Here is a 20728-nt window from a genome sequence, read left to right as displayed (position 1 = left end):
CCACATCTTTTTTTTTTTTTTTTAAACTCTGATTTTCTTAAAGATCCACTTCAGGCCTTTTTTGGTTTCTGCTACTGACCATGACAACTGATTTTCTCCTGAGAAGACTGCTTTATTTTGTCTGTCTTATACACATACGATTTCTCAATGGATCCTAATATATTTTCTAGTTCTATGATCTTTTGTGATGGTATCTTTATGCTCAACTTGAGCACATCTTGGTGAGACAACCAAATGTGGGTATGTGATGAAACCAAATACCTCTCCCAGGACATGAATCATTCTATCACTTGCCTGCAACTTTGTGCTACAGTTTCAGTTCTAGAAAGATCATAAATACAGATGTGGTTCAGTTCTCATAGCAACACTGATTGTTAAGACATTAAATAGACTAACAGTTAAATTAATGCTTAAAGGTAATCTTAGCACCTCTATATTGAGAATGTCCTCAAAAAGGACTTGAGTATTTTTTTAAAATCTGTTTTTTCTGTAACTTATAGTACATAATCATGCCAATTTCCAAGAAAATATTGGCTCTAGCTTTGTCAAATTAAATTGGTAGGCAGGTTACATTTCCGCTGAGTGCTAAGCCAAATGCTTCCTTGAGAGGGATGCAATTGTGATACCTATTAATGCTAGTGGTCAGAAAGAAGAAAAACAATTCAGTAAACATCATGAGCAGAATCTTTTCATAGTGGCACTAATAAAAAGTGAGAGATTTTATGCTGGAGTAAGCATTAACAATTAGCCAAGAAAGATTTTGATTTCAGGTTAAGACTCTGCTAAGTATTTGGGGCTTCAGTTTACTTCCCTTTTCTCCCAGGAACATTTTTTCCTAGTTTAGAAGGAGTAAGGAAAAACATAGATAACAACTTTGAAGTTCTCATTTGTATTGCTTTTCAAATACCTACCTAATTTACATAATTATTACTTGTAATCTCACTTTAAAACAGTTATCTATATCCCATTCCTACTCCAGCCCTACTTTTCTCTCCATGGAATATTAGAAAGCAAAAAAACCCATCTAGTACAAATGTCATTTTTTTTTTTAAACTTTGAAGAGCCTTAGATTTGAGTTAGTTTAACCCCTTCATTTTACAAATGAAGAAATTGAAGATTGTGGAAGTTTCTTTCTCAAGATCACGTAATAGCATTCTTGCGACTACATATTTCTTTCAGTTAAACATCATGTTATCTCTCAAACATAGAAGACTGCTTCTAAGAATTGAAAAAAATCGAACTCTGAGACAAAAGGCCATACAGAGACAGTAATTGCAAGAATCTGATCATGTCAGTGATTCCCAGCAGAGAATGATGTGTTGTTTGTCATTTTAGAGGACCAAGAACATCACAAAATGTCTTGTAGGTGAACTGGATGTGAGGAGCAGTTAGTTACACAGTCTCATTGTCTATTCTAGTCACTGAAGTCTAGAAGCAAGACAAGATGCCTGGCTTGGGACGCAGATGCCTTGGCATCTCCCCTGAATGCCCAAGCTCTAAGAGCTTCACAGCTCCTGCTTCATATGCCTGCATGGAGTAGACAGCAAGTTTGAAGCCTGTCTGCCAAGGCACTTTTACTGGGGTGAGTTACTGCACATGCTAAAAACTTCTTGGAGTCAAGTGAGGGTTGGGTGAAAAGTCGACCCCAAAGGGGGCTGAGAACTTTTGGTAATGATGGACTGAAAGAAAACAAAAAAATAGCTTATGAAGAGCAGAGACAAGCAGTTAAATTACCTGGAAGACCTACCACTGATATTTCTCAATAATAATTATATTTTACTCTTAGTCCTCTAGCCTTTACTATGAAGCTTAATCAAAATTTATGAAGGTAATGGTACATTTGCATATGATTTGTATTGGGTAATGCAAACTTTTCTTATTTCTTTAATATTTTATTAAATATTAATATTTAATATGTTAATGTTATTAAAATTTTCATTGTTGTTATCCTTTCAGAAATTATTTCTAGCTTTTTTCTTTTTGATCAAGATTCTTTCCTCATATTTCTTAAATGTCCTTCAAATAACATAGACAGAACAAGAGAGGAGGAAAAAAAAAGACATTATAATGAAGGATGACAGAAATATTGAACCATAACTTAATGATTATTATGGCAACTTAAGAAAACTTTAATACCACTCGAAATGAAGTCAAGGACATTCTACTTGACACTACAAGTACCCCCCCCAAAAAAAAAATAAAACAAAAACTGGGTTTCAAAGAAAATCTTTACAGTAGGTTATTAAAGTTCCTTTACTAGCTTCTTTAATTTCTTAGATACTCATAGATCCAAAGATCCATGCTATAAAAATATATTTAAGTCCAAAGATATTGTAGCTCCTTCTAAAATCCAATTCCAAAAAAAAGCTTCTAAAAGGATTAAAACTGATCAGAGAACTCTTTAAAGATAAAATTCAACCCCCCCCCAAAAAAAAGCAAAAAACTGGACAATAGCAGAGAAATTTAGAATGTGTTAAGAAATATTAGTTTTATTTTAACCAGTTTTCACAGCTGAATATTTATTCTATAAAAACTTTACAGATTGTACAGTTTATATATAGTTCAACTACTGAACAAAAAAAGTAGGTCCCACAGATGCAAAAATACTGTACCAATCCAAGGTAAAGGCAGATTTACACACTGTACAGCTCTCCACAAGGAAGGGGAGGTGGTCAGTTCCAAGTACAAACTTCAAAACTGTACAAAAATAAGGTTTGATTTTATTTCATTCTTCATACATTCAATACGTTGCAAGCACAGATGCCCAACTAATAATAGGCATCTGTAGTCAGGAATCAGTAACCACTCCTGAAAGGAATGCAAAATATGTCTATTTACACAGGGCACTCTTGTACACTATACTGTATACAGTATATAGTGTATACATAAAAAGCATTACATGTCTAATATAAGGTAGTTTTTTTGAAAGGAGTTTCTGTATTTAATAGTGTGCCAAAAGAATTTTAACTTATTAAATAAAATATATTCTAAGTGAACCTAGAAATTACACTTTATGAACATAAAATGGTGTTTTTTTGTTTTTTGTTTTTGGTGTAATACATCAATTAAAACTGCAAATAGAAAAACAAAACTGTATATAAAGTAGTATTCTCACCCAGTTACAAGAAGCACTTATGTAGTTATTCTTCAAAAAGTCAGGAAAACTAATTACTTTTAAAACCCACTAAGACTAACTTATAACTTAGATTATCCATACATAAGATATTCAGTGATTCACTAATACTGCAAAACAAGCTTTCTTCTAGAGACAGTGGTTTCTTCATGCTAACTGGGTAAGAATTGGACATGTCTTCAAAAAAGGGTTTACTGAGTATATATCCTGAGCACACATTCAGTTTTGGAGATATGTTCATCAATTAACTTCTCATTAGAGGGGTATAAACTAATGCCTAAGACTTATTTTGATTTACAAATTCCATCCTCAGAGGTATTTGCACCTTCTTGGAGACACTCAGCCAACAACTCTGATCTTACTTAGTGAGTGGGCAAATGAGGAGGGGAAGGAGGAGGGGACTGGCTCATACCCGTTTTGACTCTGTATTCTAGGAGAAAAAAAATGAAGAAAACAAACATTATTCTAGATTTTTCCTGCCACCCAGAAAACAACAAACACCATTCAATCCTTTCTTCGTTATACAGTACTAGCCAAAGACAACAAAAAAATTAAGAGATTCAAAGAACTGTCTGGTGCTCAACATTATAACTTTTCAGTTTGTGTGTGTACACTTATTTCATATAAAATAATTATATTGGGATAAAGGCGCTTTGTTTGCCCTTTTTTCTTTTAAAGGATACAGTACTTTAAAATACTCCTTGATGGTAAAAGCTTGACCTTTTCCAGTCTTATTTGCAAGCTTTTTTTTTTTTTTTAAGCTATGAGTAAACTTGTTTCTGGATTTTAAATGAGTGACGGCATCTCTGAGCCACTGATGTCCCACTAAACACAGTTCCAGTGTCATTTTTGCCAATCAAAATTCATCAATTTTCCTTTGCAAATATTTCAACATGGAGTCCATTCCTTGGGCAGAACCCAGATTTTCTTCAAAACATCACATTCCTTTTCATTTGCTTGTTCTAAATCCACCTTCATGATACTGCGTACTAGAGCTTTGGATTCTTCAAGTACCTAGGTCAAAGAATAACATTCTATGAGTAATGGGCAACAACAAGTACATCACTGTTTAACTTCCTGAACTGACATAGACAAAATATGACAAAATACTAAATAATAAAAAAAGATCATCAGGTCACTAGTGTACCTAGAAAAATTCCTCATAATGTATGGAGACAAATGTCAAAACAGAACAGTATATTTCATATTTTTATATTACAAATAATTTCAAGATAATTTCAAGATAGCTATCAAACTATGAAAAAAGTTTTAGGTTCCCAGTATAGTTCTGCTTACATTGCCACTATACATTGAATAGAAATCTCAAATATAATGCTATGGTTGTTCTGGACTGAAATGAAAACCTGTAAATTCTGAATAGCATCACTTATGTACAGCTCACTGAATAATGTATTATGAAATTAAGTGTCCTAATCCTTTGAACTAATTTTGTACTAATCGCTTAAAGTGATGAAAACTCTGAATATATGTTTGTTGACTGAGTGTCTCCTAAATCAAAACACTTTCATGGTCTTTAGAAATAGGATGGATTTTCATTTGTCTTAAGAAGGGGTATTGATAATTCAAATTTTTTTCAGTGATTATATGGGACAAATGTCTCGACATTTTGCTTCTTGGTTATAATATTTTACAGTTAAAAGAATGAATGAGTATGAAATTTTATAAGATCAATTGAAAGAAATAAAATCTTGAACTATGAGTGTTTATGCAATATTATTGAAGATGATGAAGATTCTCATTTGGGAAAATAATTTTAAAATAATAGATGTGACAATAACTTATACAAAGATATCAACTACTGGATACTTTAGAGCTTGAATCAAAAATATAAATTGCTAACAAGGAAGATTAGGTATTATTATAGATTCTATTGCTTATTCACTTTATACCTTATTTCTTCATCTGGAAAATGAATCAATTTTTAAAAAAAATTCTTCAAACCAGAAATATATCTATGAGGATTTGTGAAAAAAGCTTTTTTTTTTTTCTTTACCCCCAATCGTCCTTATGCTGGTTTCCATTTTTACAACAAATTCTAAGGTTCCTCCCTCTTTCCTCAAATGACAAGAGGAAATTTTATACTGAAATTAGGAGAGAAATACTAAGTAGAACAAAAGACTAGAAGGTGTCAATTCTTGGTTATGACCTCTATTCTAGTTTTAAATTTTAATGCAAGTGTTGTTTTATTTAATTATGTTAAAGCACTTCAATATGAATATAATTTTCATGGACACAGATCACTACTTTTTAAAGAATTAGCAGATGGTCTTTGAGAATTGTTGTGACCAAAAAATTAAAAATCTTGCAATCAACCAGTCATCAGTATAACTTTTGACAACCAGACTCATAATGAAAAGGCATCAATCAGGGTGAGATTTTGTAATAGAAAAGTGGTACATATAAAAAAAAAAAAGTAAAAATAATGAAAGTACTCCTTCCTCCCTCCTTCAGAAAAGCTAGTGTTTAGGAGGTGTTAATTAATTCAAGTTTTTGAAATAGGGTTTTCAGCTCTCTTAAGGAAAGTGCCTTAAGTCCTAAGAATAAAACATCATATATAAGAAAACAAACTTACAACTGAATTACATGTGACAAGTTCCTTAATTCGAACCATTACTTCCTGTGTGAATGTCCCTGGCCAAAACACTTGGGAGACCAGTCCTTTGGCACAAGCTTCTTGCGCAGTCAACTTCCTTCCACTGAATAACATTTCATTTGCCTAAGGGAAAGAAAAATTAGGTCTGATATGAAATGAAATGGAGGATTTGGTAGGAATGATTCAATCTAAAATATACATCCCTCAGAAAATCAAAAACAAAGATGAATTTTAAGAAATGTCTGTCCTTTATATAAATTCTTGGGGTGACATTTTCTAGCATTTGATCCAAATAGCCATTACCAGAATTACTTTACCAAGTACAAAACCAAATCACTTATAAAACAAGTAATGAATAAACAGTTGAAAAACATTAAATTAATGCTACAATACATAAAAAAGTTCCTTCTGACAAGAAATAATACTTTTAACTAGGCAATGTTTCAAAAACTGATTTGCTTTACATTTGAAAACTTGGCACATTTCATTAAGATCACATAATTAATGAAAAGTCTGACTTTTCAGAACTAAAAGAAGCTGCTTCTCTTTCTTCTAATTACATAGTTGAGAGTATCTCCTCTTTTGTTGTAAGGTATCACTATAAGTATGTGGTTATGGTAGTGTTTTTCTCAATGAACAAAAGCTCTAAAAATTTACTAAATGTAAACAGCAAAATATTAAGTTTAATTTTTTTGTGAACCATTTAAATAAGAACAAAGCAATTACCTGTCTTCAAAGTCCCTTTGAATTCACTTCTCATCACAGGTAACATAAAAGAATAACTCAATAAAATGGAACCTTTTAGCTAAATATATAAAAGATCAAGGTAATAAATCCTTTAACCTAACATAAAAACAAAAGACACTTAAAAACCAAAGATGATTTTAAAATATGTATTAGGTTTTTTGTTTTTTGTTTTTGTTGTTCTATGGTTAACACCATAATGCATCTAATGCTAAGTTTCTTAAACAGTGTTTGGTGAACTGAACAAAAATTTTCTTTGGGTAACTGGCTTTCTTTGAAATCTTAGACTTATATATTGGAAAGTATTATACTGACAAGGAATCCACAGGCTTTACCACAGAGCAAAGGGGGCACAGATGGGGAAAAAAAAAAAAAAAAAGCAAATTTCCTATAAAAAAGATTCACTATTTTTATGAAAGGTCAAGTGCTAAGTGTTCTCCTTAGTTATTCTGTTGGTAAGTATGACATATATATAACCTACAACTGAAATATTTTCTTGAATTTGGACCGCAATTACCCTGATTTTGCATAAAATGTAGAAAAGATGGACTCACGGAGGGATACATGGAAGGAGATTAGGAGTACACTAAGACAATTTTAAAGTAAGTTTTCTCCCAAATGGCAACACTATCATTAACATATTGTTGCATTCGTATTGTGTAATTTGGCCTGTACTTGCATCCATGGTACATTATAGCAGTTAAAAACAATTTAGTAATCTGGGGAAAAAAACGCCAAAAAAACCAAACCAATAAAAAAAAAAAAAAAAAAAAAAAAAAAAAAATCCAAAGAAGATAGCAGGCCCTAAGTACATTTAGTTTAGACTACTGTAAAAGCCTATTAATATGCCTCAAACACAATTCCCATTTTATCAGCTAGACCCAATGGCACTTCAATTATACCTCTAAGAAACTCAGATTTCCTTCAAGGCTCAGCATAAGCACTACCTTCTATAAGAAGCCTTTCCCAAGTCCTAAAAGTTGCTACTTTAAGTTTCTCTTCTCCTCCAGTTACAATATATGTTCCTTGAGGAAAAGGGCTGTTTTTTTCTTTTTGTATTTTTAGTGGACAAACACACTACTTGACTCACAGTAATGGTAGCTACAAGGCTGAATACATTAATGAATACATGCATTTATTGATGAGTATTCTTTTCCAAGAATACAAATCTTAACTTATCTGTTCCTGTGAGATTCTGTCCATGCACTCCCAGAGATCTTTTGAGGACAACCTAAGCTAATCAGCTAGAAACTTTCTTCTTTTTATTTTCTGTAAATATCAGTGCTGCATTTGGGTTGTCCAATTGTTAATAGTTTATAGTCTATACTTCCTACATTAGTACTCTATCTCTTTTATGGAATATAATTTATTTTTTATTAATACTTTTTACTTACAGTCCATCATTGGAAATATTTTGGAACCTACTGGTTTCCTACTATGTGCATCTCTATTGCCCTAAAAAGTCACCAAAGAATACTGACTAAGACTTTCAATCATAAATCATTTAAAAACAAAACAAAAACTTGTTGCTATTTTCCATTTATTTTGTTTTAAGTCTATGTATTATCAAACCATTCTCCTTCAGAGTCACCATACATCTCACTGAGACAGCCTTGTAATGCTGTGGAGCTCAAGGTAATTGGGATCATATCATCTCCAAATAGGATAATTTTGTGAGGGGGGGGGTTAGATAGATAGGTGAAGGATGCTTTATTCTGTCCAGAAGAAATCAATTTCGACTTAATGCAAGGCACCTTGCATGAGAATGATGAACAAATTAGGTGAATATGTAATAGCTTAAAGGCTTCTTTGAGAGTGTGCTTTTGTAGGGATTCTGAAATATGTCGGATAGTCTTTTCTCTTTACTAGATCTTCGTCTAGATAACACTTGGAAACTGGGTATCAATCAGCAATGCTTTCTCCTGAACCTTCTTTTACTTCTTTAGACTATCCTACTAGTGATTTCATAAGTTCCCCTATCTTTCTATCATCTTTATGTAGTAATTGATTCTTCTTTTTTTAAAAAATAATTTTAATTTACATCTTTTGTTTATTTATATTACCAAAATTTCTCCCATTATGCCTTCTCAGAAAATCAGCTCATATAACAAATAAGAAAATTGATCAATAAAATCTGAAAATAAGTGCACGTATTCTACATCTGTAAAGAAGCAAAGAGGAAACAGGGGATATCAGCTCAAGTTTCTTTTTGAAGCCAGATTTGTTCTTGAAAATTTCTTTTTATTTTTCATTATCTTTCCACTTAGGCTATAGTCAATGGTTGTTTTTTCTGGATTACTTTCTATACTTATTTCATTTTGCATCATCTCCATGTAAATGTTTAAATGTTTCTCTATATGCATCATATTCATCATTTCTTATAGCATATGAATATTCCTTTGTATTTATGGGTAGCATTTTTTTTCCATATGCTATAATGTCCCATTACATAGTAGGTGCTTAATAAATGCTAGCATAGTTTGACTGACTGAATCCTGTCTGATTTTATCATGACTGACTCAAGAGAAGAAGAGTCTTTTAAAGTTGTTTTACTTAATCAAGATTTGTAATAAAAAATAGTACAATAGTCTACTTTTATCAATAACTATAAAGATATTATGAAAGTGTTACTGTCTTTCAGTGTAAAAAACAACAAAGATATATTTGTGGAAGTTAATGCAAGGATATCTGTGATAATTCTAATGAAATTTTTTCCCTTCATCAAATGACAACTTAGAAATGTAGGTCAGTAACTTTACTTTTTCTCAATTTTTTTTCTTTGAGCCCTATGAGTTTCGTTCTTGCTGATTCCTATTTGAAATACTGAGATATGATTTTTTCAAATATTTTCAATATTGTGGCTCTCCTCTCTCTTTCTTTCTTTCCCTCCCTGCCCCGACCCATATTCCCTTTTCTCTCACTTAGGCTCAGCTGCTCTTCACAAATTCTTCTAAAGAAGCAATAAAAGTTCTTCATATAGTACATCAGGGACAAAGATTTAGAGAACAAATTGAGTGGCTTCCTAATGAAATGATGAAATATTATAGAAAAGAAAATTTATTTAATTGTTACTTTATTAGTTCTTTTCTCAATGCCATTCATTTAAGGAATGTTTCTGAAATGATGTGGCTCAGTTGGATCCCACGACAGAATTTGTTTTTACTTCTACTAATTTTCAGTGTTTTATAAGGCAATATACCCTGCTTGTCCCCAGAAGTAAATTTGCCAGTTGATTAAATGGATCTCTCTAAGCTTTTTGATCTACTAGTTGTTATAACTATTTTTTAAAAGGCTAAAGTTCTGTGGAAAAAATGATAATTGAAGCTAATAACTTGATGGTTGATTTGAATAGATTTAGATGGAAGTTGTTAGTAATTATCCTTCATAAGAACTACATTTTAGTTAATCTTTGGTTATAACCCACATTAGAATTAGATGAAGATGTGCTTGTACACATCAAACTCTGATATTGTTTTCCTTATTCACAATTAGTTTCATGTCTATTATGATAATAAATTTCACAGAACTGTGTGTGTGTGTTTGTGAGAGAGAGAGAGAGAGAGAGAGAGAGAGAGAGAGAGAGAGAGAGAGAGAGAGAGAGAGAGAGAGAGAGAAATCCTCCCCCATTTCCCCGGAAGAATAAAAAAATTTTAATTATGTGATCTAAATATTCTATAGGCTTTGGGCTCTCTTCTCTTAAACCTGACATATTTAACAATATATTATAAGCTTTTCATGTAAAATGATCACAAATTTAGAGTACGTAGAGACAAGTTAAAATATATGGACAATAGTGAAAACCCAAGTGAGTATGTGCATCACATGCTGAGAAATTTAGGATCAACCAATATGAACATGTGAACATACAAGAAGGGAATAAAAGCACTATAAAGTTGTGAATGTTCATTTTAATTTTTTTTTTAAATGTCTAATTTAAAACAGTAGTAAAACCAAACTTCCCTGCTAGTCTTTGCTTTAAACTTATTCCTGTTCTCTTTTGAGTAGCTTTTGTTTAACTGACATTCTTTTCTACTCCCATTTTCCTTATGACAAATGTCTGGTCAAGTAAGACAAATAAAAATAATCACTATGTTTGAAAATAAATTTTACTTATTTCACTTTTTTGATCATTGTCTCTTAGGTAAAGAGGTAGGAGTGTATTTCATACTTGGTCTTCTGCAATCACAACTAGTCACACTACAATGATCAGAATTCTGAAGTTTTTTTTTTTTTTTTTTAAACTTTATTGTAGTCCCTGGGTAAATTATTCAGATTCTGTTCACTTTATTCTGCTTCAGTTCAAGAACTTTTGCTAAGGATCTCTGAATCTATCCCTTTCTCCATTTTACATTTATATACCATGTTTATTTATTGATCATAATAGACATGAAACTAATTGTGAATGAGGAAAACAATATCAGAGTCTGATGTGTACAAGCACATCTTCATCTAATTCTAACATGGGTTATAACCAAAGATTAAAATGTAGTTGTTATGAAGGATAATTACTAACAACTTCCATCTAAATCTATTCAAATCAACCATCAAGTTACTAGCTTCAAATATCACTTTTTCTACAGAACTTTAGCCTTTTTAAAAAGTTATAACAACTAGTAGATCAAAAACATTATTTATTGAAGAGCACTTACAAAATTAATCTAAGTCACTGCCACAACAGATATGTTGTTAAAAACATTTTTGTATGTTATTCATTTTTATAAATGGTTTTGTGACATTTTATTTATAATTCCAAACTGCTTACTAGAAGAGCCTGACCAAATTCCTAATTTCTCCAAATCAATATGCCCAATTTTCCATTTCTATCAGTGTGAAAATTGAAAGGACCAACATATAAATAAAATACACACTTTATTTTGTTTTATTGATCAGATTAATCCTCAGGAAATTGAGTTCTGTTATTAGGTTGCTTTCAAGCATTATAAATTTCACAAGACATTATAATATGCTGTTATAGATTTTGAGAGCAGCCACAGCCACACCACAGAAATGAAATTGAATGGTGATAACTATCAAATTATGTAATTGGGTTCAAGAAAAACAACTATCCAGGAATTATATAGAAGATCTAGTTAAAATGTGGTTCATGTGAGAAAGTCCTAAATCTTTTAGTAGACTGCAAGTTCAATCAGTAATGTGACAAAAGTCAATTCAAAAAATGCTTCTCAAATTAGAAGACAAAAAAATTTAACTTGTATATTAGTCTGACAAAAGAAATGCAACAGTACGAACTAGAAAATGAACTAAAAATCTTGTAAAAGTTTCCCTCTTCTCTCCACTTACATGGTAACCATGCTTTCAAAGCTATCAGCATTTCTTGAAAGGAAAAATACGATACTTTACTGATTGGGAATTCTTGTTTTCAACTTCTACCTCCCTCTAACCTATTTTTACGACAACTGACAAAACAATTTTTCTGTAAGTGATGACATTTTTACTCCTCTACTACTCAAGAAGTTTCAGTAGATCCCCATTAATTACTCAAAGTCAAATAAGACACTGTTCAGTTTATTATTGGCTAATCTCAGATATCTCCAGTCTACTCATCACATACTCAATACTAGCAGCCAAACTTGCCTATTTGTTATTTCTTCAGTTTTGCATTCCACATGCCACTTCTTTAAGACTCTCTTTCCTATTTGAATGCCCTCCTTTCTTAGGTGCTCTGAAGCTCTTACAAACCTCACCTATATGAAGGTAAGCTAAGATTCTTGATTTCTATAATCAATAAACATTTATTATGTACTTACTATGGGTCAAAGAGTTATATGTACTATATAGTAAGTATTGCAGATACAAGACATTATTTATGAAAACAAAACAATAAAAACAAAAAACCCCTTCAAAACCTAATAGTGAACACAAAATGATTTCTAAACAGCTCAAATAAAACTCATAGAATTCTTTATGTTTTACTTACATTTTATTCTTTATATTTTAATTAGGTAACCTGGCTGAACATTCTCTTATGATTTCCAAATGTGTAATACAATAAAGATACTCACAGATGCCAGTCCCATTATCTTCGGGAACATAAGTGATGAACATCCATCTGGACTCTGCCCAAATGTAGTATATGGTGTTTGAAACCATGCCTTTTCATTAGCCCAAACTACATCACAAAGAGGCAATATGGATGCTCCAAGTCCAATGGCAGGGCCATTTACTGCTACAATGATGGGCTTCTTAAACTGTATAAAGGTATTTACAAAGTTTCTTAAGGAAGTGGGGGGGTGGAAAGGAGATAGAGAGGGGAAAAAAAAGAAAAAAAGATTATTCAGTGTTTTGTCTTCAGAAACAAATGCCTACCATAATGATAATTAATTTTATGAATAGAGTAATAGAAATTGCTGAATATCTTTCATTAAAAATTTTTAAGACATAGCACTATTTAATATGTTAAAATGCTTACAATAACTATAAAGTACAATATAAAATAAAACTTGTGACAGCAAAACAAAAATGACAATGATATTCAGTGGCAGTCTTTCTATTTGTGGGGCTTAGGGCAAAGACAGATCGAATACTTACTCCCATAACCCTAAGAGCAAATACACAGACTTTACATTAGAAACATGAAAGTAAATGAAGCCGAAGCATATTATGTACTAATTTGGACTTTTTAAAATGTGGCAAGAAATATTTCTTTAGGGTCCATGTGCATGTAGTTACATTTCTAGATATGATATAGTATACAGATTATAAAAACTTAAGATGTTCTTAAAAAGGTAACAACAAAATCACAGACCATACTTAATTTAAGCCCACACCAAACCACTGTATGATACAGATTGTACTAAATAGTGCAGTATAAAGTGGCATATTAAAGACTATAGTAGTCCGGAGAAAGGGGACATAATTGAAGCCAGAAGTCAATAAACACTTCATGGAAGCATTAGGATTTAAAATAAGGCTGTTGTTTAGTTGAATACTACTCTTCTTGATGCTGTGAACCACAGAATGTTAATAATGTCTTGGCAAAGAAACTCTCCTGGATTGAGGAAAAAGCGTGCCTCGGATCACACACCTAGTGTCTAAGGCCAAATTTGAACTCAGGGATACTGACCAGGCCCAGTGCTCTACGTCTAACTGGGTCAACTAGCTAGCTGCCTTTAAACCTTACCAGCTACTGATGTTTTCTTTCTTTTATGGGTTGGGTATTGAGAGTCAATGAGGCAGCAGTTCTCTTCTAATTTGGAAATAGAGATATAGCATCCTCAAAATAGATTTTCATAGGAAAAAAAAAATCACTTTTCTTTTGTTTGTTCCTTCAACTACAAGGAATTTTAGTAAACCTAACCATCAAAGCTCTATAAGCCTCAACTCAAAATATATGATCCTTCCACAGCTCACATAAACTTTAGTCCTGACACAATGAAACTATGAACTTGGTATTTTACTTTCTAAATAAAAATTTCAGTCATCCTTTATTTATTTATTTATTTTTGGTGGGGAGGAAGGGATGAGAAAATTCATAGATTTACTTCAATCAACATAAACTTGTAGAATTTTATCTCTTGATATATCATGACTCAATTATGCCCTTATTGTCCATCATAACAGCAACATAAATTCGATTTTCAAACTTGGGTTGGAGATTATATAATAATGCAGATGAACAGAAGTTATGTAAAACTGTAAGTCATCTAGTGAGTTGGTTTTCTTTGTATGATCTATAGTAGGATAGAGAAAAGAAGTACAAATATCCTAAATAAAGAAGATTCTTTTTCAGCCCAATTTAGTTCTGTATTAAATTATGAAACAGTGCTTTTTACACTGGATTCTATAACTAGGCAGAAGCACTCAAATTAAGATACATAAATAAATTGCATAAGGATTCTGAGTAAGAAAAAACAAAGTGGGGAAAAGCATTCTCTGAATTTTATTATCTCACAATTCTCTCAAGTTCCAACTGCTTCTTTTCAAAGCTACTCTACAGTTCCCTCAGTCAGCCTTAGATTTTACTTCTACCTCAGTTAGTCAGCACCTTTTTATACAATGAGATTAAACTCACTTAAATGTGTGAGTCTGCAATAAGAATTCCTAAATGAGAGAGCCTTAGGCATTGTTTGAAAGATCACATTATATAAAGAATCAGACAATCTTTTAAACAGATTCTTGAGATAAGTGTAGACAACCTTCAATAAGCTACCTCTGTTCTGAAACTTCTTGAGGATTATGGGTCAATGACACACAGAAATAAATTCCCTATGCTCTGATATTGAGTATTCTTGAGGCAGCAACTGCCAAAATAATAGACTATGTAAGATAAAAGGTCGTATCAAAATTAGTAGTGCAATCAGAGAAATCATCAGAGAAATCTTCAGACAATGATTAGAATAGGATTTTTCTTTTTTTATTCATAAGGAAAGGATCAAAAAGATTGCTACTTTGCTTTTGTGAGATATCTGAATTTTAATATGATACAGGAATTTCTTGGAATTGCATGTATTTTCTTATCAAAAACAACAATCTTCCTGGGCAGATTATAGGTAATTTCTTTCTACTTCTGTTTTATCAAACAAGTGGTTATTTCTGAAAAGATAATTAAACACTAGAAGAAACACTTTCTTTCTAGTCAGAAAACCCAACTGCCCAACCACATCTATGTGTGTTCATAAGATTGTACAAATAAATATAGTGGTCAAAGAAATCTAATTAGTTTAACATAAACTAATCATGTCAAAATAGTCTGGCAGTAGAAGGTTGCTGCTGGATGCAAGAAGGCTTGGGAAGTGGGAACCTGGTACTTGAGGTTTTTTATTATTCCTCTCAATAGGAAGGAAATGAGGTTGATGTCAATTGAATGAGAACATAATCAAAACTACTGCTTTCATGCTCAGAAGATACACTTTTAGAGGACACAATGAAGACAGAAACAAACTTTCATACAGTCTCTGAAACTTGAAAATATGCAAGCTCAAATTAGGCAAAAGGCAGTACACCTAAGGTTAAATATCAATTCACTGATTCTAAGGTATTCCATCTGCACAAAAACCCCTTCAAAGTAAATGACAATTCCTCTAATACTTCTAAGATTTATAAGTAAACGCAAGGCTCAAATTGTTACAGATTTTAAAAAGCTCTTGACTATGTAATTTAAAATTTAATATTTCATAGCTTCCATTAAAAAAAAGTTAAGTGATTTAAAAAAGATACTGCATTAACTATTCAAGAAATATGTAATCATATGAAAATCTAATGTTTGCCTATGAAAGTAACAAAGTAGCATAGCATAGCAGTCCTCTTTAGGTGTTTATAATCTAACACTACACTATAAAATTAATTTAAATGCAAATGAACAAGCTGAAAGGTCAAGTGAGTCTAGCGTAACTGATTACTGTTTCTAAGATTTAAACAGAAGCAAAAAAAAAAATCTGATCAGACAGAAGTCCATTAAAAAATTTTAGTTCATTAAATTTATTAAAATAGGCAGTCTAGTTTTGCAAAACAAAACAAAAACACCCTCCCAAACCCAAAAACATGAGTCTACAAAAACATGGACAGATTTGTTCTGGTGCAGAAGTCTTTTTGTCAACCAGAGGTTCATATTTAACCCTCTCTTCCTTGTTTTTTAAGATTACCAATAGCAAATCAGTATGATGGAGAGGGCTGCAACTAGGAAGTAAAACCAAGAAGAGGGGGGACTGGGATGAGTCCAAGTTTAAAAAAAAGGGAAAAGAACACAGTTTCATGCATGACCTGTAATGTTATCAGAAAAGGTATATGGAACCTTAAATCCTAAGCCTTTAATTTTTCAAGGAGGAAAACGGCAGAAAATACAGGCTGTAACAAAAATTCTTATATTGACTATAACCAGAAAAAAAAATGGACTAAACTCTTTCAAATCTAGCGTCAGTTTAAGTAAAATGCTATATGCTTTCAAATTTATAATATAAGTCATGCCAACTGATATGTGATCAAAGGATATGAAAAGGCAGTTTTCAGATGAAGAAATCAAAGCCATCTAAGGTCATCATGTGAAAAGAGGCTCTTAAATTAATTCTTTTAAAATAATTCTGAGGTACTACTTCATACCTGTCAGTTTGACTAATATAACAGAAAAGGAAAATGACAAATGTTGGAAGGGATGTAGGCAAATTGAAATAGTAATACATCACTGCTAGATCAGTGAACTGAACCACCCATTCTGCAGAGCAATTTGGAATTATGACTAAGGACTATTGATCCAGCAATACTACTACTACGTAGATAAGCCAAAGAGATCATAAAAAAGGGGAAAAAAAACATGTTTTGTAGTGGCAACAAATTGGAAATTGAAGGGATGTCCATCACTTGGGGAATGGCTAAACATGTTGTGGTCTTTTATTATAATGGAATATTATTGTACTAAAAGAAATATTGAGCAAGCTAGATTTCAACAAAATCAGGAAAGACATATATATATGAACTGAAGCAAAGTGAAGTGGGTAGAACCAAGAGAATATTGTACGTGGTTATACCAATACTATATGATGATCAACTGTGAAAGACTTAGCTATTCTCAGCAATACAATGACACAAAACAACTTCAAAGGATTCATGATAAAAAATGCTATATATATTGCTACATAAAGAACTGATGGAATTTGAATGCAGTATAAAGCAATGTTTTTCATTTCATTTTTTCTTTTTTAAATGCTTTCCCTCCCTTTGGGTCTGTCTTCTGTTACAACTTTAAAAAAAAAAAAAAGTTTAACATGTAATGGGGGGGGAAAATAAATAAATAAATATATATATATATTTTAATGCTATGTGCTAAAGATAAAAAGAAAAAAAATCAGTACTGAGAATTACTTGGTCTTAGAATGTAATTCGAGTAGAAAAATACTAAGTTTCTTAGATAATGACTGAAATTAATTTGTCATCTCTGATTTTCAATATTATTTTCTAGAGTATATGTGATCAATATAAAATAATATACATAAAATGTTAAGTTTTTGAAATCAATAGTTTGTGGAAAAGTTTTATCATTATATGGTTCTAGGAAAACGAAAACCAAGAATTATTTGGTAGTTCCTTTAAAAGGAACGTTCTAGGTAATTTACAGAAATCCTGCTATACTCCAGAATCTTTTATTGATACCAAATATTCAAAATAGCAGCTCCAGGGTTAGGGAGGGGGAACTCAATGTGTTGGTCTATTTGCTCTTCAAAATTATTTATTACAATAAATGATTTGCAAAATAGATGAATCCATGATCTATCAAAATCACCGTGATTAAGTTGGTTTTGAAAAGTATATACTCTAATAATAAAGCAAATACAGAGTATGTAATTTTAATTTTTTATGGGAAGAGTACAGGGGCTATAGGAGTTAAGGAAATATTTCTATAGAACCTAATAGCAACTTTTTATATTTATGTATAAAAAAAAAGAAAAAAAATCCATTCCGTCAACAAAGATAGCTTTTTGTGAGAACATTGTTCTGTGTTCTGTACATAAATTTATACATTTCAGAGACAGAAAGGAACTCTGTTTAGAAGGACCTTCACTTGACATGAGAAAATTCAGATTTAGAGAGTAAATGACTTGCTTAAAACTACAAAGGAAATGACAAGAGCTGCGAAGGGAGCCCAGTGAGTTTTTCAATTCCAAAAGGAGTTTTTTGCTCACTTAGCTTTGAGAAATAAGTTGTATACGCTTGAGTATAAGTTATTCTTGAAGGTGGGCACTTTCTCAGGATCACAGACTCTGTAGGAACATCAGCTGTATGGATAAGTATCTCAACTATGTTAGTGAAATCAATAATCCTGCCAATTAAATTACTCTGACTACCAAGTATGTTCATATATAAAGAGATAGCAACAAATTGTAACATATTTTATATATAAGGCTTGTTTTTGAACTGAACACATATTACAGGAAAAAACAGCTTATTACAACATACCTGATAGCTTCAGCCATCTTAGTGCTTTCTCTTTTTCTATCATCTGTTAAACGCCGAATGAAATAAATAAAATCAAGACCACAGCAGAAGACACTTCCAACTGCACTAAGGAGCACAAGCTTACTGTCATCAGCAGCAGCTGTATTCAGTGCGCTCTGGACTTCCTTCATTACCTTTTAAGAGAGTCAAGTAAAACTTGAAATCAAACATAGGTCTCCTTAGTAGAAGCAATAAAGGATCTTTAAAATTATGATGAAAAGGTAGAATTAACAAAATAATTGCAAATGTCAATACACATAAAAACTTGGGATAACATTTTAAATTAGAGAAACATTTTTTTAAAAGTTTATAGAATTCAGAGGGAGTGAGTTTTCTTTACTTCCTATACATGCTTTTATAAAATATACAGATTTTTAAAAATGGGTTTTTAAATAATTCTAAATTTCTCATTTTCCATACAGTGATGGGAAATGTCAAATTATGTTCACAAAAAAAAAGTCAGAAATATAAATCCTCAAAAATCACAAAGCAAAGCAGTAGTATACTGATTATTCAGGATGACTCTTAGCTGATGATGTGTTTTTAATATTCATTTGGCATTTCTATATTTTGGTCAGCAGGTGGCATATGCAACCAGTGCACAGAAGCAATTTTAGTTCTATTCAATGAAATCACCAAACAGGATATGAATCAAAATAATTCAATTATTTAGTATAATTTCATTATCTTAGGAGTTTAATTTTAGAAAGGCAGAAAACTATTTAAAAATGCTTTAACAAGTATCTATCATGAAGTAAACAGTGAAGCAATAAAATTCCCTAAGGATGAAAGACAGAATGGGGATTATTTATAGTTTTTGACCCAGAAATCCTACAAAGAGGCACATATACTAAAAGGAGCTCAGGAACAGAAAGGTCCCATATACACAAAAAATGCTCATTGTAGCTTTTTTGTACTAAAATAACTAGCAACAAAATAAGTAATATCATTAGAAGAACTCTAAACAAATTATGTTTGTTAATTTATTGAGTTGGAATTGAGAAGGATGAAAATGAATTCAGGAGAGGGAAAAATTTATATAAATTGAAAATGAAATAGAACCAGAAAACATGTCTAAAATAATTTAAATGAAGGAAAAATAAATTAAAAGTAAGTTGGTTCCAGTGCAGAGAGAAGAAAATGTCTCCCTTTGCTCACTGCAGAGTTGAGGGGCCAAAGGTATAAGCTACTGTACATATGAACTTTTTATCTTTTCAAATCTTTGTTAAATTTAGCTTGTAGGAAGGGTCAGCTTTAATCATCTTGTTGAAGTTCTGCACCTGAACATCACAGAAGGAAGTGCAGCTATGATAGCTAAAAGCCGTTTTAAACAATACCAAGTCCAAATATTGGATAACTAAGACATGATAAATGATCTCAAAAATTCATGTATTTTAACACCTTCCATACATCCCACAAATAAACCTGAGTAAGATAGAAAAGTAATGAAAAAAACTTACTACTTCATCCTTGCTGCCTACCCTTAGATGAAATGACTCAGAAGGACAAAGATGTAAGAGAAGAAGGTGTTGGATAATAGATTGAAAAATTAGACCTCAAGAATTGAAAACTCACCTCTGGGTTTAATGAATTATTTTCTGATGATTTTGTTGATAATAAGATATGGGTGAAGCCATCCTGCTTTCTAACCACAATGTCTCTGTATCTGTAAGCACTTTCAGTTTGTCTTACACTAAAACGCAGCCTTTTGTCAAAAGGCTGGTCTCTTCTGTCGTCAATAAACCTCCTTTTACTGGCTGTCACTGCTGTAACAGATGTTTGTATGTTGGTTGTTCCGTTGGCTGCTAATGTATCCATAAGGGCAGAGGTACCTGCAAAGTATTCAATGACATGCAACATTTAAGATTCTTGTCTGATTTGGAAATATATACTTTTAAAAGCTCAATAGAAAAAAGGAAATATTCTAAGTAGAAAACATTTTTAAAAATTAAAACAATTATTTAAAATCTGTTTCAATATTTAAGACCTATCTTTCCTACAAAACATAGTAAAGGTCTAGAATACATAAAACAAAAAGAAATTCAATTCATTATTTTCCTTTTATTAAAATAAATAAGGAAATACATTTGCATAAAAATAAAAAAGAATAATAAAAAAATTGATTTCTAAGTTAAAAAGGAAAGGGACTTCTGAAGGTAAACCATCCCAATTATGACAAGTAACAAAGGGGAAGAAATATTATACTTAACTAAGAAACACTTTCAAATAACTGAACAGTTGAAATGGTCCTTGATCAGACTAATCTGATCTTTTCCTAAACCAAAAATATT

General features: G+C 31.6%; 1 protein-coding gene across 2 annotated transcripts in view; it reads right to left on the bottom strand.

Annotated features, from left to right (window-relative positions):
- Nucleotides 1–2462: 2462 nt before the first annotated feature.
- CDYL (chromodomain Y like) overlaps nucleotides 2463–20728 on the bottom strand; it is a 159090-nt gene continuing 140824 nt past the window's right edge. For both annotated transcript variants that reach the window (XM_074270851.1, XM_074270843.1), the window contains 5 exons: nucleotides 20013–20269; nucleotides 18399–18571; nucleotides 12515–12725; nucleotides 5727–5870; nucleotides 2463–4147 (listed from right to left, as the gene is read on the bottom strand). In XM_074270851.1, coding sequence (XP_074126952.1) covers nucleotides 4022–4147; nucleotides 5727–5870; nucleotides 12515–12725; nucleotides 18399–18571; nucleotides 20013–20269 — 911 coding nt within the window. In that variant the 3' untranslated portion in view covers nucleotides 2463–4021. The remainder of the gene's footprint in view (nucleotides 4148–5726; nucleotides 5871–12514; nucleotides 12726–18398; nucleotides 18572–20012; nucleotides 20270–20728) is intronic.

Source organism: Sminthopsis crassicaudata, chromosome 1, assembly GCF_048593235.1.
Source record: "Sminthopsis crassicaudata isolate SCR6 chromosome 1, ASM4859323v1, whole genome shotgun sequence".
In the NCBI taxonomy this organism is placed as follows: Eukaryota; Metazoa; Chordata; class Mammalia; order Dasyuromorphia; family Dasyuridae; genus Sminthopsis; species Sminthopsis crassicaudata.
The sequence above is the reverse complement of the archived record's forward strand: the minus strand, read 5'-3'. Positions and strand labels throughout refer to the sequence as shown.